Here is a 24,318-nt window from a genome sequence, read left to right on the forward strand (position 1 = left end):
CTGGCGACCTGCCAGGCCTTTGACCCGGTCCCCTGTCCGCTGGTTGGGGAGAAGGAAGGTGACCTGGTCTCCACACAGGGAGTCGGCAACAGGTGCCCAGGAAGCCCCTTGGCCTGTGGCCTGCGCTCTGGCCATCATGGGGTCTTCTGTGGGCAACCTGGCCCTAGTCCAGCTCAGTGCCAAGGCCACAGCCCACGCAACTCTGAGACACGGGAGCCAACGGGGAAGCAGAATCCCGCTCGCGGCAGGCCCTGCGAATAAGAGGCTCCCTGAGGGTTTTGGTGAGCCCTGTGGGGCCCAACTTCCCACCTCAGGCATCCTCCCGCGGGAGCCCCAGACACAGAAAGACGGCAGGTGGTTATTTCAAAAAAGGTCTTTTAATTGTTCAAAATAGCACAAAACGACATCGCACTATGGTAATATTGAGTCACGGGGGTTACTCTACAATAGGTGAACGAGCTTACTGTTTCCAGAAACGAGAGATCAACGGGTGCTCGGGAATAGGGATGGGGCAAACAATGGGACCAGGCGGTGGGCTCCAAGGTGACTAAACATGACGTTTTCCACAGCGAAATATACTATAATACAACAAAAAAATCATAGGCCCCAGAGGGCGTGGGCCAGGGGCCGGGGTTTGCAGAGGCTGGGGTCCCCCCGGCCACAGCTGCGTCTCCAGGGCAAAGGGGTTTTGAAGAGACCAGCTGGTCATTTCAAATCCTTCTGTGCGACCCGCCTGCAAGTCTCACTCGTTGCCTAAAGCTTGGGCATGGGGTAGCAAGCTGTCACTAGCCATTCCAAGCAGAGCCCCAAGCCCACCAAGCCTGGCCCGAGGAGGATGGGCCCAGCTTGGGGACTGCACTGTCCCCAAATTCACAGAATCGGTGGCACCACACAACTTGCCCTCCCAGGCTGCCTCTGAGGCCAAGTTCCCCTCCATCATGCACCAGCTTTGCCGAGAGAGGGCGGCTGCAGGAAACGGCAGTTGTGGGTGTTGGATGCTCTAAGCGGTCATGCCAGGGAGCGAGCCTGGGGGTCGTAGAGAGTGCTGTGAACCCAGGGCTGGGTGTCAGGCCGCGGCCCCCACCCCCACACCATCCTCCTCAGCAACCTGACTGACCTCGGGCTCTAGCGGACTCTCAAGCTCAAGCCTCTAGGTGTGGAGCAACTGCCCGTGGGGAGGGAGGTTTGACAGCTCACCCTCCTTTGTCCCAGAGGCCTGGGGACAGGCAGAGGGGCAGAGGGCAGGGGCCAGAAAGAGGAAACCCGGCTGGGCAGCAAACACCAGGCCCACAGGGGAGATTCCATGCCTCTCCTACCCTGGCTGCCCCAGCTTCTCCTCCAGAAAGATCCCTGCCAAGGCTTAGCCAAGGAGAAAAAGAGTTTAAAAAAAAGGGGGAAAAAAAAAAAGATACACATTCTGTACACATCTAACAACAACAACAAAAAAAAGGGACAAAACCCCACACGCTAAGGCTAAAATTAAAATAAAAATGTTAACTCCGTCAATTTCAACTTAAAAAAAATACAACAAATGCAGCAGTCGGTGATGTGGCCCCTAGCTCCAACCCCAGAGAGGCAGAAGCCAGGTCCGTGGGCGGCTACTCTACGCCCCAATTGGGAGTCGGGAGGTTTTCACAGAGCACTGCTCAGGCCACCACGGGTTCCTTCTCCACCTCTTTCTTTTTCTTTCTTTCTTCTCTGTTTTCAAATGGGAAAGAAAAGGGAAGGGAGAAAGAGGTGGGTGTACGAAGGCCTCTGAGAAAACGTGTCAGCTTCCCACGGGAGTGCCAGGCAGGGCGGGGTGGGGGAAGCGGAGGGGCAGGCGCGCGTTAGGTGGCGGGCAACACTAACGGAAGAAGATGCAAGAGAACCAGACACACACCCAATTCAGGGTGCGGAGGCGGGGGAAGGGGCCCGGGGGGCACCTCTCCTCGGCTTCCACTCCCACCCCCCACTCCTGGGGCCTTGGTCCCCTGGCAGGCGCTGGGCGGGGAGAGGAAGGGGGGCTCTTCCACATCCGCCTTCTGCTTCCTCCCCACAGCAATGGTAAAATGTGCTTTCTCAAGATTATTTTTAAAACAGAGAGAGAGAGAGAGAGAGGGAGAGAGCACGGCAGCCGCTGGCGGCTCGTGAGGGCGAAGTGAGCGCCGGGCGGGTGGGGCGGGCAGGCCCGGGCGGGTGGCGGTCCTGAAGCAGAGGGGGGTCTGGAGAAGCCGCCAGGCGCAGGGCAGCTGCCTCTCACTGACCGTCTGCCTTCGATTTCTTTGGAGCAGATTTCCTTGGGAGACGGGAGGCAAAGGCAAAGCAAAAGCGTCAGCGTGGGTCCCGACGGCGAAGCGAGCGGGACTCATGGGGGCTCCGGCTGGGCCCTAGCGGGGCGTCGTGCCCGGTAAAGCAGCCGCCCTCGCTTAAGGAGAAGCCGGGCCCTACCGTCCCCACCGCTCCTTCCTCCCGGGATCCGCCTACCCCTGGCCTCAGAAGGCTCCTGAAAGGCACTCCCCGCTTACATTTCTGGAGAGGACATGGGCCGCTTGCTGGCCGGCTTGGCGCCAGAGCTGTCTTTACTGGTTTCTTAAAGGAAAGAGGCAACAGTGAGCGAGCAGCTCAGCAAGGGAGGTGAGACGACTCCAGTGGCGAAGCTGAGGGAACGAGAGCGGGGACGACGCCCGTGGCCCCCCCAACCCCGCGCAAACTCTCATGGAGCAGCCCGAGGCCTCGGCTCCCCAGCCCGTGCCTCCTGCTGCAGGCCCCCTCCTGCTGCAGGCCCCCTCCTGCTGCAGGCCCCCTCCTGTTGCAGGCTCCGGCAGCCCTTCCCGCCCCGAGCAGCTTTCTCTGCACCCGCAGAGGAGGCGAGTAGCCCTCCACTCCGAGACACCGCCCCAGGGCCCTAGGCCATCACCCGCCCCAGAACATAAAGCCCCCAAGTCCAGCTTGGAGCCGGGTGGTCCCGGCGACGCTTGTGGGGCTTTCCCCCGCCTCCCCGCAACCTCTCCCTGGAGCTGCCCGAAGGAGTCCAGTGAACAACACCCACCTTGCAACCACCTGACTTGGGTGGCTGGGCCGTAGCCCTTCTCGTTGCGGGCAGCGATGCGGAAGATGATGGCGGGCTTGGTGGTGTAGTCGATGTGGGCGTTGGAAAGGCTGGAGGACTGCACGAGGCAGGAGGGGCTGGGCCCACAGTACACCCGCATGAAGGCCAGCTGCGCCGGAGTGGAGCTCTTGGGCTCGCCCCCAGCCTGCGAGCTCTGGATGGCCAGGTATACCGAGTACTCGATGATCTTGCCGGAGGTCACAGAGGGCGGCTCCCAGGTGAGGTGAGCACCGTCTGGACTCTGGAACCGAGGGGGCAGAGACCAAGCTGGGCCATCTTCAGCCTTCGTGACTTACTCCCACCCCACCCGCCCAGGTACAGAGGGCCTAGAATGCTTCGAAGCCTCGTCCGGAACTGAGCGCTCATACTTCACCCCTCCTCCTAACACAACAAAGCTACTTCAGAGCAGAGTTCGAGGAGCTCCAAAAAGATGGCTTCTTCTGCCCCCACCTGGAAGGCAGCCAGACGCAACGGCACAATAAAACGAACGGGACTCCGAACAGCCGTCCTAGCCCTGCTCTGCCACCTAACGTATGGCTCGTCGTTCAGCATGTTGGTGCCTCAGTCTCCTCACTGGGGGCTTAAGGATTAGATGAAAGAGCACGTGGGGCACGGCACATGGTGTGTCAAAAGGGGGAGGCAGCGGCTGGGGCCCGGGGAGGGACTTGCCCTTGTCTCCCTGGCAGTCGCTGACAGAGCCAGGACCAGAAGCCTCACCCCAGAGCCAGCTGGCTCTGCCCACACCTTGGGGCCCCCTCCCGAGTCACCCCCACCTGGGCCAGCACAGAAGAGGGCGCCGAATGCACGGACTTAGCCGAGGACAGAGGCTGATCCAACGGCGAGACTCACTTTGCTGATTTTAATGGCACAGGGGGCCCCCGGGAAGCCAGGCAGACACGTCTTAAAGGCTGAGATCTCGCTGAAGGGCCCCCGGCCGCAGGCGTTGATCCCGGCAACGCGGAACTTGTAGGCAGTGCCAGGCTGCAGCTCCTGCTTCTTCAGCTGGTTGTAGTCGGGCACCGTGCCCGAGTCATCCTGCGGGAAGAGGCCAGGCGAACGGGAAGGGAGAGACGGTAGTGACGTGAGAGGGCTGCTGGAGCGTGGCTCTGGGGCCAGCAGAGGAGTTTTCTACCCTGGGGACGATGCAGGTCCACACGGTGGGGTGGGTGGGCCGGGGAAAGGGCAGCCACGGCAGCCCCTTCACGACAAGGCGGGGGACAGGGTAAGGTGGGCCGGGGCTGGGCTTCACTGCCGCTTCAAGGGTCGCAGGGAGAGAGAGGGGGCAGCCCTAAGACAGGCATGCCCCCGGGGAGCTTCATAAATCCCTACCCACCCGGGGGTCTCAGCTCGCGGGGACACTTACATCCGACGGGGCAGCATCATCGGGTGGCAGGAAATAGTGTGTTACCATCACGTTGGTGCCTTTAATGACCCCCACATCAAACCACTGGTTCTCTTTCTTCACGGGGGCTTTGCTGGGCGGGGGTGGTAGGTCTGGCTTCTGGAAGTCAGAGAGGGGAGAAGAGATCAGGCCCTCCACCCTCGGGGCCCAGATGCTGCACCCCACCCCCGAGTCCCCGTCACTCCAGACTCACTACGCCCAGGGACTCGATGCCATTGGCCACTTCCGTCAGGGTAGCCGCGGCCTGCAGCTTCGCGGGACTGGCGACCACGACTGGCTGGGGGGCCACAAACGTGTTGGACGGAGCCAAGCCTGGGAGTAAAGACGGCATCAACAGGAAAGGCCCCGGAGACCTGGCTTTTGCGTGGGAGCCCTTCCCTCAGGCTAGAGAACACGCCCACCTCTGCACGGAGGGGCCTGGGACCAGCCCACCCCCCACCGCCCCGAGATTTTCTTCCGCAACCAACCGAGTTCCCCGTGGGAGCAGGGCCGCACTCACTCTCAGTGGCCGTGGAGGGCAGCAGGGCCACGGTGCTGGGCGCAGCCCCAGCCAGCTCGTTGAGGCAGTTGCTCTCGATGGCCGGGTCGTTGAGGCTGTCGGCAGGGGCCAGCGCCTCCGTGGGGAGGTGGTGCTGCTGCTGCTGGGCCTGCGCCTCCTGCAGCTGCTGCTGCTGCACCAGGGCGGCCAGCTCCTGCTGTGTCAGCACGATGGGGATGGTGGTAGCCTGGCCCTCCTGGCCCTCGGCCGACAGGTGGCTCAGCTCCGCCTGCGTCACAGCGGCCGCCGCCTCCGACGTGTCCATGGGCTCCCCGGTGCCTGCTCCAGGTGGAGACAACTTCTACTGAGGAGGAGCGGCAGGCGGGAGAGCCCAGCCCCGGCTGCCCACGGTCACCGCCCTCCCGGAGCTAGGGGCAGCCCCCGGTGGGCGCCGGACCTCAGAGCCTGTCTCTCAGCCCTCGTCTCCCCTGCCCTCCCCCACCCGAGAAGCCCCGCTTCCTTCCTGGGCGCCCAAGTCAGCCTGCCCGCCCCGTTGCCCTGGCGGGAGACAAGCCTCCTCTTCCCAGGCTGCCTGTCACCGGGGCCCGCCAGCCAGGGCTGCCAGCAGGGAGGCTCCAGAACCCCGGTCCTCACTCCTCCCGAGGAGTCCGTCTTCCCCACGGGGCTCCCACCTACACTTAACCAAAGACAGTGGGGTGACCCACCTACCGTGCCCCCAGCACCTACCCATGACGGCCTGCTGCGCGGCCTGGAGCACGGCCTGGATGGCCAGGGCCTGGGCTTCCTCTGTGGCCGCGGCCTGGGCGGCCGCTTCAGCGGCAGCAGTCACCGCCAGCTCCTCGGGTGTGAGCCCCGTTACCATGAGGGTGGTGGTGCCCGCCTGGGCCTCGGCCATCAGCTCTTGGGGAAGTGACAACTGGTCTACTTCGGACTGCGTGGGTGGGGGCGGCTGGACCACCACAGTGGCTACCATGGCTGAGCTGGCAGGCTCCTGGCCTGAAGACGGGTCCCCTGTACTGCTCAGATCCACGGCGGCCTGGAGCTCGGGGGCCTGGGAGGCTGACAGGACCTCGGCGGACTCCCCCATCAGGGGTGCGGAGGCAGGCTGCAGGAGTTGCCGTGGCGGAAGCTGCTGGCGAGGCCCTGGTGAGGCCTGGAGCTCCTCTGGGGGCTGCAGGATGTCAACAGCAGAGAAGGGCATGTCAGAAGTTTCTGTGTTGGCTATGGTCACTGTTATCGTGGCCGGGATGGGGACTTCGGTGGTCAGAGCCCCTGGGGTAGTCTCGGTCACTGATGAGATCTTCTAGAAAGGGAGAGAAGCCCCCTGTCAGAGGGGAGGAGCGGGAGGCCAGAACCAGGCAGACCTTCCTCTTTTCCCTGTGGGCCAGGATCTGCATTCCCCAGGGGCCGCCACGACCCCATCTGATGAGCAGGGGCGGTAGGTCACTGAGCAGCGGGGGGCGTGGCAAGAGGGGTAGAGACCCTCGACCTGCCGGCCAATTTTACCCCGTCCTCACAGAGGCCTCCCGGCCTCGCCAAAGGGGCCCTCAGACTCCCGCTGTGCCACTCTTACAGGCGACAGCCAAGTAACAAGCCATAGGAAACAGCTACAGAAAGAAAAGCGCCCACAAGACACCCACCAAGCCTGGGGGCCTCCTGCGCCCTGCCTTGTCAGGCACGAGGCTGCCCTTCTATGGTCTGGAAAAGGAACCAGGAGTGGCGTGTGCCTGGAGCGAGAGCGACACCTGGTGTCCAATCCTGGAACAGCGCGGGCCCGAAGTGCGGCGGGCGGCAGGGAGGCAGGCAGAGGGGGGCCCTCCAGGGGCTCTTACCGGCACCGAAGGGCCAGGGACCGGTGTGGACTGTGTCACAGTGGTCACGGCCCGTGTCAGCGTGGAGGACACCGTTGTCGTGATGGGACTGGAACTGGGGATGTTCACGCCGTCACCCTGGGTGTTCTCCACCTCTCCCTGGTCGCTGGCAGGCGGCGGGGGGTCTGCGGGGGGCAAGCGGAAAGCGGGGTGACAGGCCCCTCTCCAGCAGGGTTTCCACCCAGCTCTGCCAGCAGGGGACACCATCGCCCAGAGGACCCGCCCAGGCTAGTAAACCGAGCTCCGTGGAATCAAACCGAGGGCCTCTCGCTGGGGCCTGGGCCCCGGGGGGCACGGGTGCCAGGCTGGCTGCGTCCACCTACCTTGGTTGGAACTCATGTTGGAGGTGACAGTGGTGGCCGTGTGCGTGGTGCCTGTCTCGTGGGTCTCACAGGGGGGGTTGGAGCACACCCTCTGCGTCGGGAAAGGAGCCAGCAACGAAGCTCCAGCCTGGGGGGTAACTGTGGGCGGTGCCGCCCCCTCCAAGGCGGACTCCAGGGTTCTGTGGGAGGGCGCGGCGTCGGGGAGCAGGGCGCCCATGCTGACTGACATGGTGGTACCGGTGGAAGCCGTCTGGTGCGTTTCACAGGGGCGGCCGGCGGGGGGCTGCTGCCCACCCTCTGGCTGGCCCGCACCCCCGGTGGACGTGGCGGTGGTGGGCGTAGGGGTGGTGCCCGTCTCGTGGGTCTCGCACGGGGGGTTGGAGCAGACCTGCGTCACGGTGGCCGAGGAGCACAGCAGCGCCTCCAGGGCCTTCGCAGTCACAGCGGCGCCAGGCGAGCTCTCGTACCCAAGCGTGGGCATCCCCTGCACCTCACTGGGTTCCCCGGCACCCACGGTAGAGCGGGCTGTGGTGGCGGTGTACGTCGTGTGGGCGTGATGCACCTCCGGCTGGCGCCCCACGGACACCAGCGGGCCCTGGCCAGCTAGAGGGCCACCCTCACCGCCAGGCCTGACCTGGGTGCTCACAGGGCCCAACTGCACGAGCGTGGCGCCACGGCCGCCAGCCTCCAGGGCCAGGCTTGGTCTGAAGAGCGGGCCAGCTGAGCCCGGGGCCCCGGTGGCCATCACAGTCATGGTCGTGCTGGTCGCGCTGGTCTGGCGGGTTTGGCACGAGGGCTTGACAGAGCCCTGGGCTCCCTCTGACGCCCCGGCAGCCATGCTGACCCGGACCACGGCGGGCACGGTGCTTGCCACACAGGTGTACCGGACGTCTCGCCGCTGCCCGGCTCCGATGCCCGACATGGCAGTGGTGGCTGTGCTGGTGGTGCCCGTCTCGTGGGTCTCGCACGGCGGGTTGGAGGTGGCGGTGGTGGCCGTGTTGGTGGTGCCCGTGTCGTGGGTCTCGCACGGTGGGTTGGAACAGACGCGAACCACGCTGCCGTTCTGCTGGCCCACTGTGGAGCTCACGAGAGAAGCAGCTGCCTCTTGTCTGTCGCAGACAAACTGCACTTGGGTGGGCTGTGGGTGCCCCCCGAGATTAGCCACGACGGTGGTGGTGGCCGTGTTGGTGGTGCCCGTCTCGTGGGTCTCGCAGGGCGGGTTGGAGCACACCAGTGTCACAGTGCCGGGCTGCACGTCACCCTGGCCTGAGTCAGCAATGGTGACCGTGGCCGTGGGCTGTTCTGTAGTAGGCGAGGCCAGAATGGACACGGGGAGGTCGTGCACAGGCTGGGCCTCGACCCCGCTGGGCGCTGTGATCAGAGTCACCTGGGTAGGCTGGGAGACAGGCTGGGCGACAGGCCAGATGGGGAATTAGTGCAGCATCCCCTATGCTGGCCGGGACCACGAACTTGGCTCCTGAAGCAACAAAGCTGGCAAATCCGGGACCTGCTCACCCTCTGACCCCAAGACACTGACTCTCTCAGGGACCAAGGAGGAGGTACTGCGTCACCTCAAGGGCCACAGGGACTGGGAAGGGGCTGGGCGGGGGCAAGGCCCGGGCTGGGAACCCTGCTGACCCCAGGCTGTACCAAGGCCAACCACAGACGCTTCACCACTTCACCAGGAATTCAGCTTACAACGTACGAAGAGAAAGATGCTATATGCACCCCAAAATGAATTGTCATACCCTCTACAGTATCACGAAAGAAAAAGCCTAGCGTTCAAAAACTAAAAATGGCTGAAATATATTTTCTCAGCACAACACGCTATCAGACGGTGACTGAAGAATCACGATTACGTGGCTACAGGGAAACCGTCCTACGGGTGCCACACACGGGAGGGAAAAAAAGGACCCAGCTGCACATGGCAGCAGAAGGAAGCCTGGAGAGGATGGCCCCAACGTGGAGACCGGAACCCTCAGGCTGGGCCCGCGCTTTCACGTGCTCTCACGGCCACTCTACCTGCATGGTGATGGTGGGGGTGGTGAGCCCGCCGGCCGCCGTCAGCGTGGTCTGCGCCGCCGACACGGTGATGGCAGTGGGGTTGATCACCTGGCTCGAGAGGGTGGCGATGGTGCCCAAGGTGGTGATGGGTGTGGCCAGGGAGGCGCTGGTGCTGTGGCCCCCGGCCCCGGCGAGGCTGGTGGACACGGTGCCTGTCACGGTGCCTAGGGTCGTGACGCCTGAAGGCAGGGAGGGAGGCGGGGGTGGGATGTGGGAGGAAGCCTGCTGTTGGTGTCGCCTTCCCGGCAGCTTTTCTCCCTGGGCACGCGGGGCCGGGGCGCAGCCCGACTCTGCCCCACTCCCCCGGTGGCCTACACACCTGTTGTGCCCTTCACGACCAACGTGGTGACAGCCGGCTTGACAGCGGAGACGGTAACGGGGGTGACCAGGCGGACGCCGCCCATGGGCACGGTGCGGAGGATGGTGCCTGGCTGGCCGGGGGCGCCCTTCAGCACCACCTGGGATGCCAGAGGAAAGCAGCCCCACGTCACGTGCGGGCTGGCCAGACCCTGCGCTGGCCCTCCCAGGCCCCACGGGAAGACCCACGTGGCCTGCTGGGCTCCCGGACTGGACCCTGGGGTGAGGAGACGGCCAGGCACACCATACCTGGGTCACTCCTTGCTGTCCGTGGCCAGTGGCGATTTTGGGAACAGCAGTGATGATTTTGGCGGGGGCTCCAGTTCCGGAAGTCATAACCTTGGTGGTGATAATGGTGATGGGGGACTTGATGCCGGGACTGCTGGTCACACCTGGAGGAGAGGGAGGCAGCCTACCTTCAGGCCGGGCCACGAGGGACAGCGCCGGCCTCCCACCCGGGCCTGCTGCCGGGTCCCGTTTCTCTTGGGCCCCCTTTCAAGCAGTTACTCCTGCTGCCCCTTGATTAAAACAAAGAAGTACCAACTGTAGCCGTACCCCTGCTACCTCCCGACATATCTTAAGGAAAAGGCAGGGAGCGGGTGAAAAAGAGGGGAAAACCAGAATGGAAACACGTCGCAGCCCGCCCTCCATCTGCCTGCCTTTTCCCTCCTGACATGGTCCCTCACCAGCACGCTGGAGGAGGCCCCTACCCGTGGCGCCCGCCTGCGTGATGATGGCCGACATGGGGATGGTCTTGATGATAGTGGTCGTGCCGGGCTTGGTGGTGCTGGGGGACACGCTGCTGATGCCCAGGATGGTGGGCTTAGTCCCTGCCCCGCTGGCCTGCGTGGTAGTGATGATGGTGGTGGGCTTCCCATCTGCTGATGTCACCAGCTTCAGGATAGTCCCGGCTGGCAGGGGCCCTTTGGTCTGTAAGGGGAAAACACGCAAAGGGGGGGTGTGAGGTGAACCGGCATCATTGTCAAGATGGGAAATGTTTTTTTTTTAAAATTTTAATTGAGGGCTTCCCTGGTGGCGCAGTGGTTGAGAATCTGCCTGCCAATGCAGGGGGCACGGGTTCGAGCCCTTGTCTGGGAAGATCCCACATGCAACAGCTGGGCCCGTGAGCCACAATTACTGAGCCTGCGCGTCTGGAGCCTGTGCTCCGCAACAAGAGAGGCCGCGATAGTGAGAGGCCTGCGCACCGCGGTGAAGAGTGGCCCCCGCTTGCCACAACTAGAGAAAGCCCTTGCAAAGAAACGAAGACCCAACACAGCCGTAAATAAATAAATAAATTAATTTAATAAAAAAAATTTTAATTGAAACACAGCTGATCTACAATGTTGTGTTAGTTTCAGGTGTACAGCTAAGTGATTCAGTTATACCCTTTTTATCTATCCATCCTTTTTTAGAAAAATGGCAAGTTTAACGGTGACTCTGGTCTGGCTAGTCTCCCCTGGCAGCCCAAGCAGCTCAGAACATTCTGAAGACCGAGGGTGACAGGACCAAGCAGCAGGACCTTCTGTGCCATCTGTGCTCATGGGATCATGTCTAAGCAGGGACGCAAGTTCTAACCCTAGGCCAGCACCCACTCTTGCTTGTGTCACAGTCTGGGGCCCACGAGCTCACCTGGATGATCTGAGTCACCGGGCCTGTAGACGCCTGGCCTGTGACTGCAGAAGTCTGAACTGGTTTGGTCTGGACCACTGACATCACTTTGCCTAAATTGGAAATCTGAAAAGGAAGAGAGAGAGCATAAAGAGTGATCCAGAGACCAGTCAAGGGCACGGCCTGGGCTGGGCTCTCCTGGCACCCATCACTCACCAGAGCACTGCCTCCTGGGACAGAGATGGGGCTCTTCACAAGGGTGATGGTCTTGGTGACCCCACCCACCACTGTGGTCACCACCTGTGCTTGCTGGGCCACTGTCACAGTCCCCGACTTGTGTACTGTGATGATGGGGCGGGTGGACGTGTTGGCGGCAGAGGAGACAGACGTCCCCACCTGGGCGGCTGCAGTCTTCAGCATTCGAGTGGCTGGGTTGCTCACCTGGTGGGAGCAGAGAAGAGTGGTGGGTGGGGCAGAGAGTGCACCAGCCTCTGCCTGGAATGGCGGGGCGGAGGTGCACAGCAAAACTCTAGCCTGCCCTGCCCCATGCGTGCGTGCGTGAGTGCGTCCCCAGCTCAGTTTGGTTTACCTTTCTTCTAGCAAAGCAAGGGACGCTGGGCCGGCAAGTCTAGCCTAAGGCTGCCACACCCCTATGGCTGCCAGCTTATTCCACAGCCCACAGCAAACACCAGTTACGGACCTACAGCCTCTGTGGGTTGGTCCAAAGCCCGGAAGGAGTGACCGCTGTCTGATCACCGTGCCCAGAAGCCCCCGGCCCCAAGGCTGAGAACCAGGCCCAAGGGGTGCTCACCATGACTGGCGAGGAGGCCACCTTCACAGTAGCTGGGAGGGTGGTGGTGCCAGGCGTCACGGCCACAGTTTTGACGATAGTGGTGCCGGCCGGGACGCTCAGCACCGTGGGTGCCGAGGAAGGAGGGATCTTCTGGGTGGCGGCAGCCGCGGCTGCCAACGCCGCCATGCCACTCATCTGCGGGCTACTGCCGATGACCTGCAGCGGGCGCAGGGAGCGTGAGCCCGCAGGGGGTGCCAGGCCCGAGGCCACCGCACTCCATGCTCCACGGCCTTCAGCAGCACCCGGCCGGCTCGCCCTGAAGCGGCACCTCTCAGCGTCAGGACTGCCGGGCCCTGCTCTACTGACCCCAGACGTGGACGCCTACCACCGACGAGGCACAGCAACCCGCCGGCAAGAGCTGCCAGTAGTTCTGGATCTTTCCTAAAGACCTCGGAGACAAATACAGCTCTCTCCTCGTGGGGCTGAGTCAAGCCCCAGCTGGCTAGATTCTCCCCTCAGGCTCCAGGACAAGAAAACACACATTTAAAAGGCCCTTGAGATCAGATGGCAGGGAGGCTGTCGTGAGGCGTGAACTTATTAATCCTTAAGTTAGTGACGAGCGGTCGCCCCATCAGCGCTTTACGGGTCCAGGATGAACGGGGCTCGAACCCCGTCAGCGCGCCACCGACCACCAGGAAAAGTCCCACCCCGCCCCAGCTCCTCACCGTCCCCTGGGCGCTCTGCGTAGGCACGACCATTCGCACGCCTGCGGGAAGAGAGGTCACGGTGACGGGGGCTTTCCCAGCCTGGCTGGCAGGTCGCATGGTGACTAACGGGGTTCCTGTTGTAGCCTGAGGACCGGTCACTTTGAGAACAGCGGGGACACCTGGCAAGAGAAGGCGCAGAGGTGAACAGCTTCCGTGACCTGCTTGTACTTCACATCTGGCCCTTCCACACACCCTCAGGGACAGCCTCCAAGGTCGGGACCGGGGTCCCCCGCCACCACTTGGCCACAAGCCTGCACTAATGGCCACCAGGTGTGCCGTCTGTCTAGCGGTCCTCACTCAGGCACGTGACCCCCTGGTGGGCTGGATCCTGCCCTTGAGAGCCCGGCCCCTGGCTCACCTGGAGTCCTGGTTGCGGCAGGCACGGAGATCGAGCTACCAGGCACCGTCGGCAAAACCTGGATGGTGGTGGTGGTGGTCGGGGGTGCGGCGGCGGCTTGGGGCAGGAGTGTGATGCCTACTTGGGTCAGTGGCTGCACAGCAGGCGCGGCTGCTGCCGGGGCAGGGCTCTTGGGAGGGTTGGCAGGTACAGATGGGACTGGATTGGGTGTAGGGGAGGTGGCAGTAGCAGCCGTGGCAGGAATGTCATATTTCTGGAGCTGCAGAAGATAACTGTCGGCTGTTGCCACAGCCCCCCAGCTCACCTCCAGGGAGTTGGTGTTGGCTCGTACCAGCTGTACCCGGGCCGGGGGCGGTGGCTTTTCTGTAAGAGAGCACCGCTGGTGAGAAGGCGGCGGCAGAGACTTCAAGGGCGGGCATGGCAGCTCTCCTCCAGTTGGCCTTACCCGTTTCCAGGTACCAGAGGTCCTTGCAGCAGACCTGGTTGTTCCAGGCCTTTCGGTAGCCGTCACGCCCACTCCAAATGTACAGGCGGGTGTTGATGGCTACAGCACAGTGGCCGGCGCGGGCCCGGGGAATATTGTCCTCCAGCGTATCCATCAGGATCGTCTCCCAGGCCATGGTATCTGGGGAGGGCAGGACGTGGAGGTCAGCAAGGGGCAGAGGAACAGACAACCCCCAAGGGCTCTTTGGCCTTTTGCTGTCAGGGATGGGGAATTAAAACCAGGAAGTCATCAAAGATTACTGGATTAAGACAAAAACAAAAACAAAAACCACAACTCCATATAGCAAAAAGACCGTAAAAAATGATAAACCACGAACTACAAACTGGGAAAACTATGTGAAACACACAGCCAAAGGTCTCCCTTCTCACACATCAAGCAACACAAGAGCCTCTAGAAAGAGATGGGCGAAGAGGAACGCAAGTTACAGAAAAGGTGACAAGAGGATCCGAGGAAAAATACATACCCTCACTCCCGATTAAGGCAAACTTAACCCAGAAGGTGCCTGGCAGTTTGATGTTCGTGCTGGTGCAGCCAGGGCTCAGGGTGAGCCAGGGGAGGGAATGGGGGCTGGCCCACGGGGAGAGTCAAGTGCCTACTGGGCTCTGCGAAGAGCGAACTGTTTGCCGGCATGGCGAACACTGCCAGGGGCATCTGTGTGTACGGCTACATCCCTCTGAAAGCAAGTCTACCTCTAGGTCTTCCTCTTTGAATACAATTGCACTTTGCGAGAATGGTGCAAGGATACTCACGGAGCAGCGTCGGTGCAAGTTTTGACACCACGAGAGCAATTCAAAAGAATGAGGCCACTCGCCCTGCAGGGATGGGATGGTCTCCAGGACAGAGTAAACGCAAGGGTCAGGCACTGCGCTGCGTAGAGCAGGCCGCTGTCCTGTTTCCTCGGTTTTAAAGAAACCTATAGGCAACGCTCGTGTATATAGCAAAGTCCCTGCAGGGTGGGTGAGAAACCACCAACAGGAGACAGGAGGGGTGCTCTGCGTGGTTACGCCGGGTAGGAAGAGCCTATTCAAAAGACGCAAAGGAGGAGCGTCCCTCAGAGCGCTTGGACCAGTGGCTACTCCTTGCGGATTCTAGAGGCATGGCCTAGAAGCAGCTCGGCTCCCTGTGCTCCCCACACAGCTTTCAGGCCGAGGAGGCCGCTCTGAGCCCAAGCCCAAGGAGGCCATACCCAGGTTGAGACAAGCCAGTGTGTTGGTACACTTCCACTCCTTCTCGTGTGTGGCCACTTTGACGTCATCCATGACGAGAGGCACCCAGCCACCAAACACGTACATTCTGGGACGAGGGAGGGAAGAGTAGGAGAGGATTGTAGAGGAGGTGTCAAGCTAGAGGCCACCTCTTCCATCCAGAAAGTTCTGAACACGCTTGGTCCTCTAGCTCTCCCCAAGACGCACGCAGCTCTGGACGTGGCCCTCTCCTACTTGGTGGCTCAGCCCTCACAAGAACCGTGTCACCTTCAGTATGCGGAGCCTCGGTTTAGCTCACCAAAAGCTCACCTCAGTCCCCATCGTTCTTATATTCACTTTGGGACCTTGGCATTGACAAAAACACTCAGCTGCTGGCGGAGAGGACGGTCTGTGCCCCTCTACCCTCTGTCTTTTCTCAGTCCCCCAGGGTCATAATGGAAAGACGGGGCTGCCAAACGCCAGCCCAGCCAGAAAGAGGTCTCCTCAGGCCTTAAGGGTTGCTGGAAGGAAACTGCGAGCCCACGGGGGTGGGGGTAGGGGTGGGGCGGGCGAGGAAGGGAAAAGCCGTGGCTGGCTGCTCACTTGTTTCCTATGGTCGTAGCCGAGTGGAGACTTCGAGGAAGAGGTGCCACCCCGCTGAGGCTGGGCTTATTCCACGTCAGCGTCTCTGTGCAGAGCAATGGGAAGGGAAGGTTACCCACACCGGGTCGGACACGGGCCCTCTGACCCACAGGATGTGCCCCGGACACAGGGAAGGCGCAGGGAGGCAGGTGCTGACCCAGCGCAAGAATTCCACACCTGGCCTCCCCACAGCCCATGGGAGGCCCTCCGATCACCAGGCTCCGGCATTTCCCAAGCTGTGTCTACCGTCCTCGGAGCGTTCACTGAGCACCCTCTACGAGCCAGCACCGCGCCTGGGGCTGGGGTAGGAGCGGGGGGCGCACCTTCCGACTTCCCGTGAGACGCTCTCTCCCCCACGCCACCTCCGCCACCTCCAGAGCCGCTGCTGCTGGGGGTGCTGCTCCCGAGACACTGTTTCTTTCGAGCGCCGATGCCGCCCCACAGGACCACCCAACCCTCCAGAGATGTGTGGTCAGCCACCTTCTCCCCTCAGCCTTCTTCAGGTCGAAAGCCTGAACTCCTTTCAACCGCTCCCGCTTCCCCACCTGCCGACCAGCCCGAGGAGTCCCCACGGCTCTAAGGGCATCTGCACATCCCCTCTGACTGTGACAGACCAGGGGGCTCCGCTCCTGGCACAGCCTGACCACTGACAAGTCGACAGGGACGGGGGCTACCTCATCTACACAGTTCCATTCTAGAAAGGCCTTTCCCTCTCCCCTCACTCTCCTGGAAGACAGCAGACCAACTCAGCCAACCGAGCCTTGCTCTTTCTTCAAGCAACGCCACAAGCTCGGGGCAAAGATGACAGCCCCAAATGGGTCCTATCCTGACCCTGCAGCAAGTATGGGGCTAGGCGGGACACTCCCCTCCCCGTGAGCCCCAACTCAACACCCCACGCCAGCCGCCCAGCAGACCAGCTTCGCTCCGACACTACCGGAGCCGCCGCACCCACATCTTACCAATATCCAGGGTCCAGAGGTCCCCCAGCCTGCAGCCACTCATCCCTCCATAGATCACCAGCTTGGACTTCTTGTTGTCTTTCTCGGTGTAGACCACTGCAGTGTGAGACTCCCGGGGTGGGGGAAGGACGCCGTAAGTGATGGGAATGTCCCAGGCTACCACTCCGGAGCCTGGCCGCAGTTCCAGGATGTATAAGTCATTCAGGTACCTGGAGAAGTACAGTCAGTTACGGCAGGCCACCGGCTTCGGTGGGTGAACAGTGGACTCCTGGGGAGACAAAGGGGGCTGAGGCTGCACGAACGCCAAGATCTTCTACCTTCGCCCCGAAGGAGGGGCTACCAGAAGCTCCAGAGGAGGAGAGCGAGAAGAGGAAGAGCCGGATGGGGTGTGCCAGTCTGCCCTGCACACGAAGCTGGGCGTGATATGAGGGCCTCCCGGGTGAAAAGGGGGCACCATCTCAGGACTATCTCCAAACTTTAGAAAGGACAACACCCATCACGAAGGCTGCAGGCAGCAGATGCTGAGAAGCAAAGCGCCAGCTCTAAACTGGGTCTGAGGAGCAGGAACCAGCCCAAGGCAAGGTGGGTTTCTACCTCCTGGCCTAGCCCTCCTCCACGAGGCCTCCTCGGGGTTAGAAACCTCAGTGCTGGAAAGCTCCTTACAGGGCATCCGGTGCCACCCTCTTGTTTCACAAAGGAAAGGGACTTGGTACGGCAGGCTTGGCTGGTGTGTGGGCGAGCACCCGCCTTCATGGGATTCCACGTGAACAGGACAAAGCCTCACCTCGGAATGTTGTTCTTGGGGTCCTCGCTATCATTGGCCAGACCCCCAAACAGGTAACATTTGTTGCCCACAAGGGAGAAGCTGTGCCCGAGCCGAGGACACGGAGGGGGCCCGTTTTTGGGCGTCTTTGCTTTGAGTCTCTTCCACTCCCACCGGCTTGCCTGCAAAATCAAGACTCGGTGATTAAATCGGGGATGAGCCGGGCCATTGGCCGCACAGGGAAGGGCCGGTGGTGATGAGGGAGGGACCTGAAGGGAGTGAGAAGGTCCTGGGTGGCATGGGGCCTGCCCCCGCCTCCGCCCCAACAACCAGGGCCTTACCTGGAGCTCGTAGAGGTCGTTGCTATATTTGCCGTACTCCACCATCCCGCCAAATACCAGCAGGCGAGTCCCATCGCACACGAAGCCATAGGCTGCACATCCAGGAGGGATGTCCCCTCTCACGGCCGGGATGAACCACTGGTTGGTCGCTGGAGAACGAAAGTTAGCAGAAGTCAGAACGCCTCGGGAGCCCCTAAAACCAGGACCTCCACCCCTCTTCCTCCCCATGTCCACCAGCCGTCAAAATACGGTCCAAGAAAGGAGGAGCTGAGGCAGTGCCTCTCTTCCCAAGGATGGGGGACTTTCTCCTTTTACCATCCAAGGGCTAGCCCTCTATCCAAGCCATCTTCCAAACCCCCTGGCCTCAGAGGCTACCTCAAAACAGCCTGTGGTCACCCTGCTTCTCGTCACAGTCGTCTTAATAAGCAGGAAGTCACTGACCGAGAAAATTCATCAGCTTCTGGCAGTGTGGCCACCTCCCGCCACTCTACAGGTCAGCGGAAAAAACGTCTAACACCCAAAATACCGTCCAGGGGCCCATGGCTGCACCTCTAAGTGGCCAAAAGAGCTAGCGGTGCAGGCCGGGAGGAGCAGCCCGCGGTACAGGCTGGGGAGAGCCATGGGGGTACGAATCAATCTCTACTGCTGTTTCCCGGGTGACGGTCCGGAGCAGCCCTCTCCCGGGCCCACCCCGCTCCCCGCTCCCCGCTCCAGAACACGGGCAGAGGTGGCAGCAGTCAGTGCAAGCTAAGCTGCCCAAAGCCCATCGCCTCTAGCCGGGCTGGGGCTCCCAACCTGCCCCCTGCTCTGCCTGGCATCCTTGCCCCTCCTGGGCCACCGCCCCCACGCCTGCCATGCCAGGTCTTCCCGGAAAAGTCCGGGGGCAAACGCTGCCCTCTTGTGAGGGATGCTTTCTGTCCTATGTTATTTGAAGGGCCATCCCCTAAAACATACACCACACTCTCTCCGAAAACCCCAAACCGGCAGCCGACTGCAAATCTGATTCCACGCCCCTCGATCACTTTTGGTCAAACGTAGGCAAGCGAATTGGGACTGAGGGGCCGGTGGGCAGGGCAAGGATCTGGGAGCGAACAGAGCCCCTGCCGGGGCGTGACAGCACTGCACACCCGGTCCCTGACCCTGACCCGGTCCGGGCTGGGTAACCCGACTCCACCTGCAGCTGGGCAGAGAGGCCTGCCCCCCCCCCCCCCGCCCAAAGCACACCACACCTCCCGAGGTAAAGGTGCCCGGCTCGCGCTTCCCAAGTGTACACGTCAGTTTGCGGTGGGCTGTGGGTCCTGTCCTCAGTTCAGCAGTCAGCGGGCCTCCGGGACGCCCAGCGCCCCGCTCCAGGTCCCCTGCCTGCTCCGCACGCCCAGGACCCAGACCCCTGCGCTCCGCCTCGTCCTCCCACGCAGTGCAAAGACAAACCGAGAAGAGCAGCAGCTTTCCAGGCTGGAGCCATCAGCCCTGCCCGAACTGTGGGAGATGGCCTCCCGCGGTGCCCAGGAGGAGCTTCATCCAAGTTCCCCGGATAGAAGCCGACACAGACCTCTGAGCCTCCCTCCGTGGACAAAGGAACAGAGACCAGGAGGGGAAGTAACTTACCCGAGGTCACAGAGCCAAGCACACACACAGAGATGAGAACCTTGTCACCAACTTAAAGTGACTGCTAGGTGCCCACCTGAGGGCCGGGAGGAGGCTACACGGGAAACGGCAGCTCTCTCGTCACTTGCCACCACTGACTCAGCGGGCCGGGCTAGAGGGACCTGTGACGTCCTGACAGCTCACTCTACAGCACCCAAGAGGGGCTGATCTCATTCTAGAACACTCCAGGCTGGGCAGGGGCCCTCTGCACCGCCATCAGGAGCAGTCTGTCAGGCGGCGCAGTTTCTGGTCTGAAGCCAGAACCTGCCGCTCTTCATGTCACCTACAGTCCCAGTTCTACCCTGAGATGGCAGCTGCCCCCAATCATATCATCTCTCGCTCATCTAGCGGGGCGGGCGGCGCATGACCCGACCTCCGGGTCCCTCCTTCTCCCTAGGCTTGGGCTTGTCGCCACTCTCGGCTGGGAGGGGGGCCGAGGAAGGGAGGCCTGTACCCAGGAGGCGGGAGGTGGCCGAGCCCCCCCCCCCCCGCAGCTGCCTTCCTGCTTGGCTGAGGCTCGAAGCGGGGGGGTGGGGTGGGGCTTCTCAGAAGAGGTGACATGGGAGTGGGGCCTTGAAGGTTGAACAGGACTTCCCGACAAGTGAAACCAGCCGGGCCGAGCAGGAAGTGACTGTGAGAGCAAGAAGGACCCAGAACGGAGGGGAAACGGGTTTGAGATAAGCTCAATTTAGCGACCAATTAGCTCCAGGGACAGAGAAACAGGGAGGTGTCTCCAAGGTGGTGGCCCGCACCCCTTAATTGAAGGGCGAGACAGCCCGACAGTCTCGGTGACGGCCTGTACTCTGCCTGACTCCACTGCCAGCCGGCAGGGTGACCCTGGACCTGTCACTTCCCCTCTCAGACCCCAATTTCCTCATGTGCAAAAACAAGGAAGTTCCACTAGATGTTTTCCAAGGCTCCTTCCGGCGGTATCAGTTGCAGACATTCGAGAACCACTGAGGCAGACAAGCCTTGGGCCACTGGTTTGGCAACCAGTCACACCCTCCCCTCACCAGGGCGCACCCCACTGTGTCAGGGCCGGGTCCTCTGGGTAATCCGCTTTGCTGTTGAAATAAAATTCCCCGAGGTCAAGGACAGTTGTTACCCTAAGATCTCCCAAAGGCCTGTGAAGTGTTCCACAGCCACCAAAGAGGAAAGACACACACTTTCTCACACACACCCTTCAAGTGCACACCTGCCACCCCCAGCCCCGTCACCCCCCCCACCCCGATCTCTGAGCTGACCAAGACAGCGTGGCAAGCACATGCCCCCTGGAGCCCTTTGTCTTAGCAACGGGGAACTCTCTCCGAAGGGCGAGTCACTCTGAGCACTCATCTTGCAAAAGGAAAAGCACTAGAGAGTATGCTCTGACCTCATTTAAAACAAAACCAAGGGACTTGCCTGGTGGCGCAGTGGTTAAGAATCCGCCTACCAATGCAGGGGACACGGGTTCGAGACCTGGTCCGGGAAGATCCCACATGCCGCGGAGCAACTAAGCCCGTGCGCCACAACTACTGAGCCTGCGCTCTAGAGCCCGTGAGCCACAACTACTGAGCCCACGTGCCACAACTACTGAAGTCCGCGTGCCTAGAGCCCGTGCTCCACAACGAGAAGCCACCGCAATGAGAAGCCCACGCACCACAACGAAGGGTAGCCCCCGCTCACCGCAACTAGAGAAAGCCCGCGCGCAACAACGAAGACCCAACGCAGCCAAAAATAAAATAAATAAATAAATTTATAAACAAACCAAAACCAAGGTAAGCGGGAGGCTGGCTGTCAAGACAGCAGCTAAGGATGCTGCGCAACTGCGCCACCGCTGGTGGGAGAGAGGCAACACCAAGCCTGTCTCTCTGAGAACAGCAGGAGCTCGAGGCTCTGTCAAATAGCAAACACTCGGTGAGGACCAGGGAGCTGGGTCAGCTAGCGGCTCTCCTGACAAGTCACCGAGGGAGTTCATCGGGCACTTTCCAAACTGCTACCCTGGAGGAATCCAGGGCTGCAGCCCTTCGGTAGGCTGGCTATCCTCTACTATACAACACGCCCTTGCAGACGGGGAATGAATTAACGCCAAACGGCTCAATTCATTTTAATAAACTAATGAATACGCAGAGGCCCCAGGAAGCAGTGGACTTTGGAGCTGATGGTAATTAGGCCCCTGCCCTACTTTCTAAAATTGTCTTTCCTTGCCAAGGAGCCTGCTCCAGGCCTTACGAGAATGAAGTTGGTCCAAGGAGTTTAGGAGGTTCTGCTCAGGCCAACGGCCTCTCTAAAAACAGCCCTGCCCCTCAACCTTACCTTACTGGGCTAATCGCTGCCGCTGCAGCTGTCTGATCTGGCACAGAGCACCACCAGCCAGCCCAGCCTCACTGGAGGCAACAGGTGCTCAGACCCAGAATGTGAAGGGTCACCGGCAACCCACCAGCCTCTGAGAGTCAACTTTGTAGCGTCAACAACCTACAAGATGCAGAGAAAACTAAACTCTGTGCCTCGGGGGAGGCGGGGGTGGGGAGCACCCAACAGAGAGCCCAGCTCCAACCCTCGGTACTCCAACCAACACCTTATCCCAGAGCAACCTTAAAGCTGGAAGGAGGTGCCCAGACCCGAGGACACCGTACCGCCAGAACCCTGGGGCAGGATGGCTCTGGGGCCAAAGGAGCTCGCCAGATGAGATGGCGAGGGGGAGAGAGCTGGAAGGCGGCCCCCGGCCGCGGCTGGCCCGAACGCGAGCCCGAGCCGCGGAGGGCAGCTTCCTGACAGCACGCCGTCTGAGCCGGGAGGGGGTTTTCCGCAGGCCCGCCTCATCTCTCAGGCTGTGGACCGGACCGGAAGGCACGCAGGCCCACCGCTCCCGGCGAGAACGCCCGCCGAGCCCCTCCCTACGGGCCAGGCAGGCCTGCGGGCCAGCGTCCATTCAACAGGCAGCTCGGGCCCAAGGAGGCGCCAGGTGTGCCAAGCGGGCCAAGTGGCCACCACGGGGGAGGGGGCCGCAGGAGGATGCGGCTAAGCCCTAGAGACCTAGCGGGGACACCAGGCAACAGGCCGAAGGCGAGCCGGCACGGAGACAGAGGCGTACGGCAGTCTTCAGCTATGACCAAACCTTGCTCCTCCCAACCACCCAGGCCCGGGGTCTGGCGGAGGCGTGAGAATGGGCAGGGGCACCTCCTCAGCCTGCTGCAGGGCCACTGGAATTAATTCACCTCTTACATCAAAGGATCCCAGATCGAGACAACAGGAAATCTGTAGAGAAACACTGGAGAAGTCAACGCTGCAAGAGGGAAGCAGCAATGTCGTCTGACCTGTGGGTCCCCAGGAGACGGTTACTCAGCGCAGCACACAACCCGCCCCCCTCCCCCAGGCCGGGATTAGGCTGCTCAACTCGGCCCCTTTTCCGGAGACGGCGACCTAATCTGTAATCTACAAGTTGTCATTTCTCCCGAAAGAGCACCCGAGATGAGGAAGAGCGGACCAGGCGCAGGAGGAGGGAGGGAGGGGGTGGGACTGCGCCAAAGGGACGCATCCGCCCGCCTGGCGGGGGTAACGGTGTCTGTCTGAAGTCACCACCGCGGGCGCCGCCCCCGCTCCCTCACCAGCCGGGGTACAGGGTTCCTCTCCAATAATGAAAAGCGCCTCTCAAACACATGGGAATCAGGGGTGTAAGAACGGGAAAAGGAGCAGGGGAAAGCAGAGATGCCGGGCAGAGCAAACGCTCTCGGAGGGGAGAAGTAGCAGACCGGTGCGGACGGAGAGAGGGAATAGGAGGCGGGGGAGAGGGCTGCAGGCGAGGAGAGAAGAAGGCGGGAGAGGGAGGAAGGAGAGAGAGGGAGGAGGGAACGAGTGAAGGAAGAGGACAGAGAGGGAGGGAAAAGGAGGGAGAGGGAGGAGATGGAGGGAGGAGGGAAAGATCCGAGAACCCAGCGGGCTTTGCACTCACCCGTGTTGTACACGTGCAGTTCGTCCACTATCCCCTCGTTGCCGCCGCCAAACACCACGATGAGCTCCTTGATGGCCACGGCGCGGTGGCCGTGGCGGGGCCGGGGCACTGGACCCGACCAGCCCACCACTCGCTTCCAGCGGGGCTGCAGGAGCACTGCTGGCGAGTTGGCGGGTGACACGGCCGAAGCCATAGTTCCGGGAAAGGGCGCGGTGGAAAAAAGTCACCAAGCGAGAAGGGAGGCCCCCAATTCCACTCACACACACCCCCCTTTCGTCTAAGGCGTCTCTCACAGAGAAGCGGTTCCTCACACAGCGGTGAACGGCTCCATGGAGGCCGCCATCTTAACTATTCTCCTTCTCTTCTACTCTTCCCCTTCTTCTCGCTCACCACGTCTCCTTAAGAGCCTCCTGAAGCTGTCGAGCGCCTAGACCCGAGAAGCTGGAGGCCGCCGAGTCCCGCCGCCCTGACTACTTGCCTGGGAGCTCCCACTTACAAGCTCGAGCGGGAGGCCGTGGGAGCCGCCATCTTGAGCCGCCTCTCTCTCCTCCCTTCCTCAATCGTAGCCCTCCCCCGCCGGAAATGGCGGAGCCCCGGCCCGGTTCCCACACCCCCCAAGTCTCCTGCACTGGCCGGCTTCCGGGGCGGGTGGAAATGAGCCACAAGCGCCGCGGTTGTCCCAGCCCCGCCGGAGCTCAGACCACAATTGTGGGAGCCGCCATCTTGAGACCGTCCCGCTTCCCCGCCCAGCGCTTAGTGCAGAGGCCGCTCCCTAAACAGCCTCGACACTTGTGAAGAATAGAGGCGCGCCGGAGGCCAGTGAAACGAGCTTGAGTTCTCGAGGGCTGCTCGGAGGCTCGCGCCGTACGGCTCGTGAGGTCTCGAGCGTCTCCCCTTAGTCCGCCTCTGCTGCTCAGGCTGCGCCTGCCGCCCTGGGAGCCGCCATCTTGAGACTAGCTCCCCCTTCCCCCCTATTCTCTTCCTCTTGGGTCAGTTCTTCCACTGCAAACCAAACGCAAGGCAGCGTCCGATCCTCGCTTCCCTCCTTATGACTCCTTCCCACAGGAGCCGCTTCAAAGAGGCAGAGTTAGGCCCCGAAGTGGCAACTGTACGGCAGGAGGAGCGGTAACGGCAGGGCGCTCATGCCTCCTCCCTGGGAGCCGCCATCTTGTGTGAAGAAGTAACAACTAAACATGGCGGCGGCGGCGGTCGG

General features: G+C 61.7%; 1 protein-coding gene across 11 annotated transcripts; it reads right to left on the bottom strand.

Moving 5' to 3' along the window:
- Positions 1 to 358: 358 nt before the first annotated feature.
- HCFC1 (host cell factor C1) lies at positions 359 to 24,276 on the bottom strand. 11 transcript variants are annotated; one of them, XM_082446862.1, is made up of 27 exons: positions 23,106 to 24,275; positions 17,528 to 17,676; positions 17,208 to 17,368; positions 16,424 to 16,632; positions 15,426 to 15,510; positions 14,825 to 14,931; positions 13,579 to 13,758; positions 13,438 to 13,496; positions 13,134 to 13,191; positions 12,734 to 12,894; positions 12,027 to 12,224; positions 11,432 to 11,656; positions 11,237 to 11,341; positions 10,294 to 10,537; positions 9,857 to 9,999; positions 9,570 to 9,708; positions 9,209 to 9,429; positions 7,187 to 8,594; positions 6,825 to 6,988; positions 5,719 to 6,295; positions 4,993 to 5,313; positions 4,687 to 4,805; positions 4,455 to 4,592; positions 3,941 to 4,126; positions 3,032 to 3,332; positions 2,508 to 2,571; positions 359 to 2,278 (listed from the first exon to the last, which is right to left on the bottom strand). In XM_082446862.1, exons 1-27 carry the CDS (start codon positions 23,296 to 23,298, stop codon positions 2,239 to 2,241), a joined length of 5,955 nt encoding a protein of 1,984 aa, XP_082302988.1. In that variant the 5' UTR covers positions 23,299 to 24,275; the 3' UTR covers positions 359 to 2,238. The 11 variants fall into 11 exon arrangements, with proteins under 11 accessions (XP_082302988.1, XP_082302984.1, XP_082302987.1 ...); XM_082446858.1 differs by having other exon boundaries at positions 5,719 to 6,292; positions 13,134 to 13,496; XM_082446861.1 differs by having other exon boundaries at positions 4,993 to 5,310; positions 5,719 to 6,163; positions 13,134 to 13,496; positions 23,106 to 24,274.
- Between the last annotated feature and the right edge of the window lie 42 nt (positions 24,277 to 24,318).

Source organism: Balaenoptera physalus (genome assembly GCF_965194825.1).
Source record: "Balaenoptera physalus genome assembly, chromosome: X".
NCBI lineage: Eukaryota > Metazoa > Chordata > Mammalia > Artiodactyla > Balaenopteridae > Balaenoptera > Balaenoptera physalus.

What these genes read in the sequence shown, in the direction of transcription:
- HCFC1 (XM_082446854.1), bottom strand. Translation starts at nt 23,298, where the DNA reads ATGGCTTCGGCCGTGTCACCCGCCAACTCGCCAGCAGTGCTCCTGCAG. An exon ending in GGTCGTGAAGGGCACAACAG is followed by an intron (nt 9,430 to 9,569) that starts GTGTGTAGGCCA and finishes CCCTGCCTTCAG; the next exon opens with GCGTCACGACCCTAGGCACC. An exon ending in GTGCCATTAAAATCAGCAAA is followed by an intron (nt 3,333 to 3,940) that starts GTGAGTCTCGCC and finishes CCTCGGTTCCAG; the next exon opens with AGTCCAGACGGTGCTCACCT.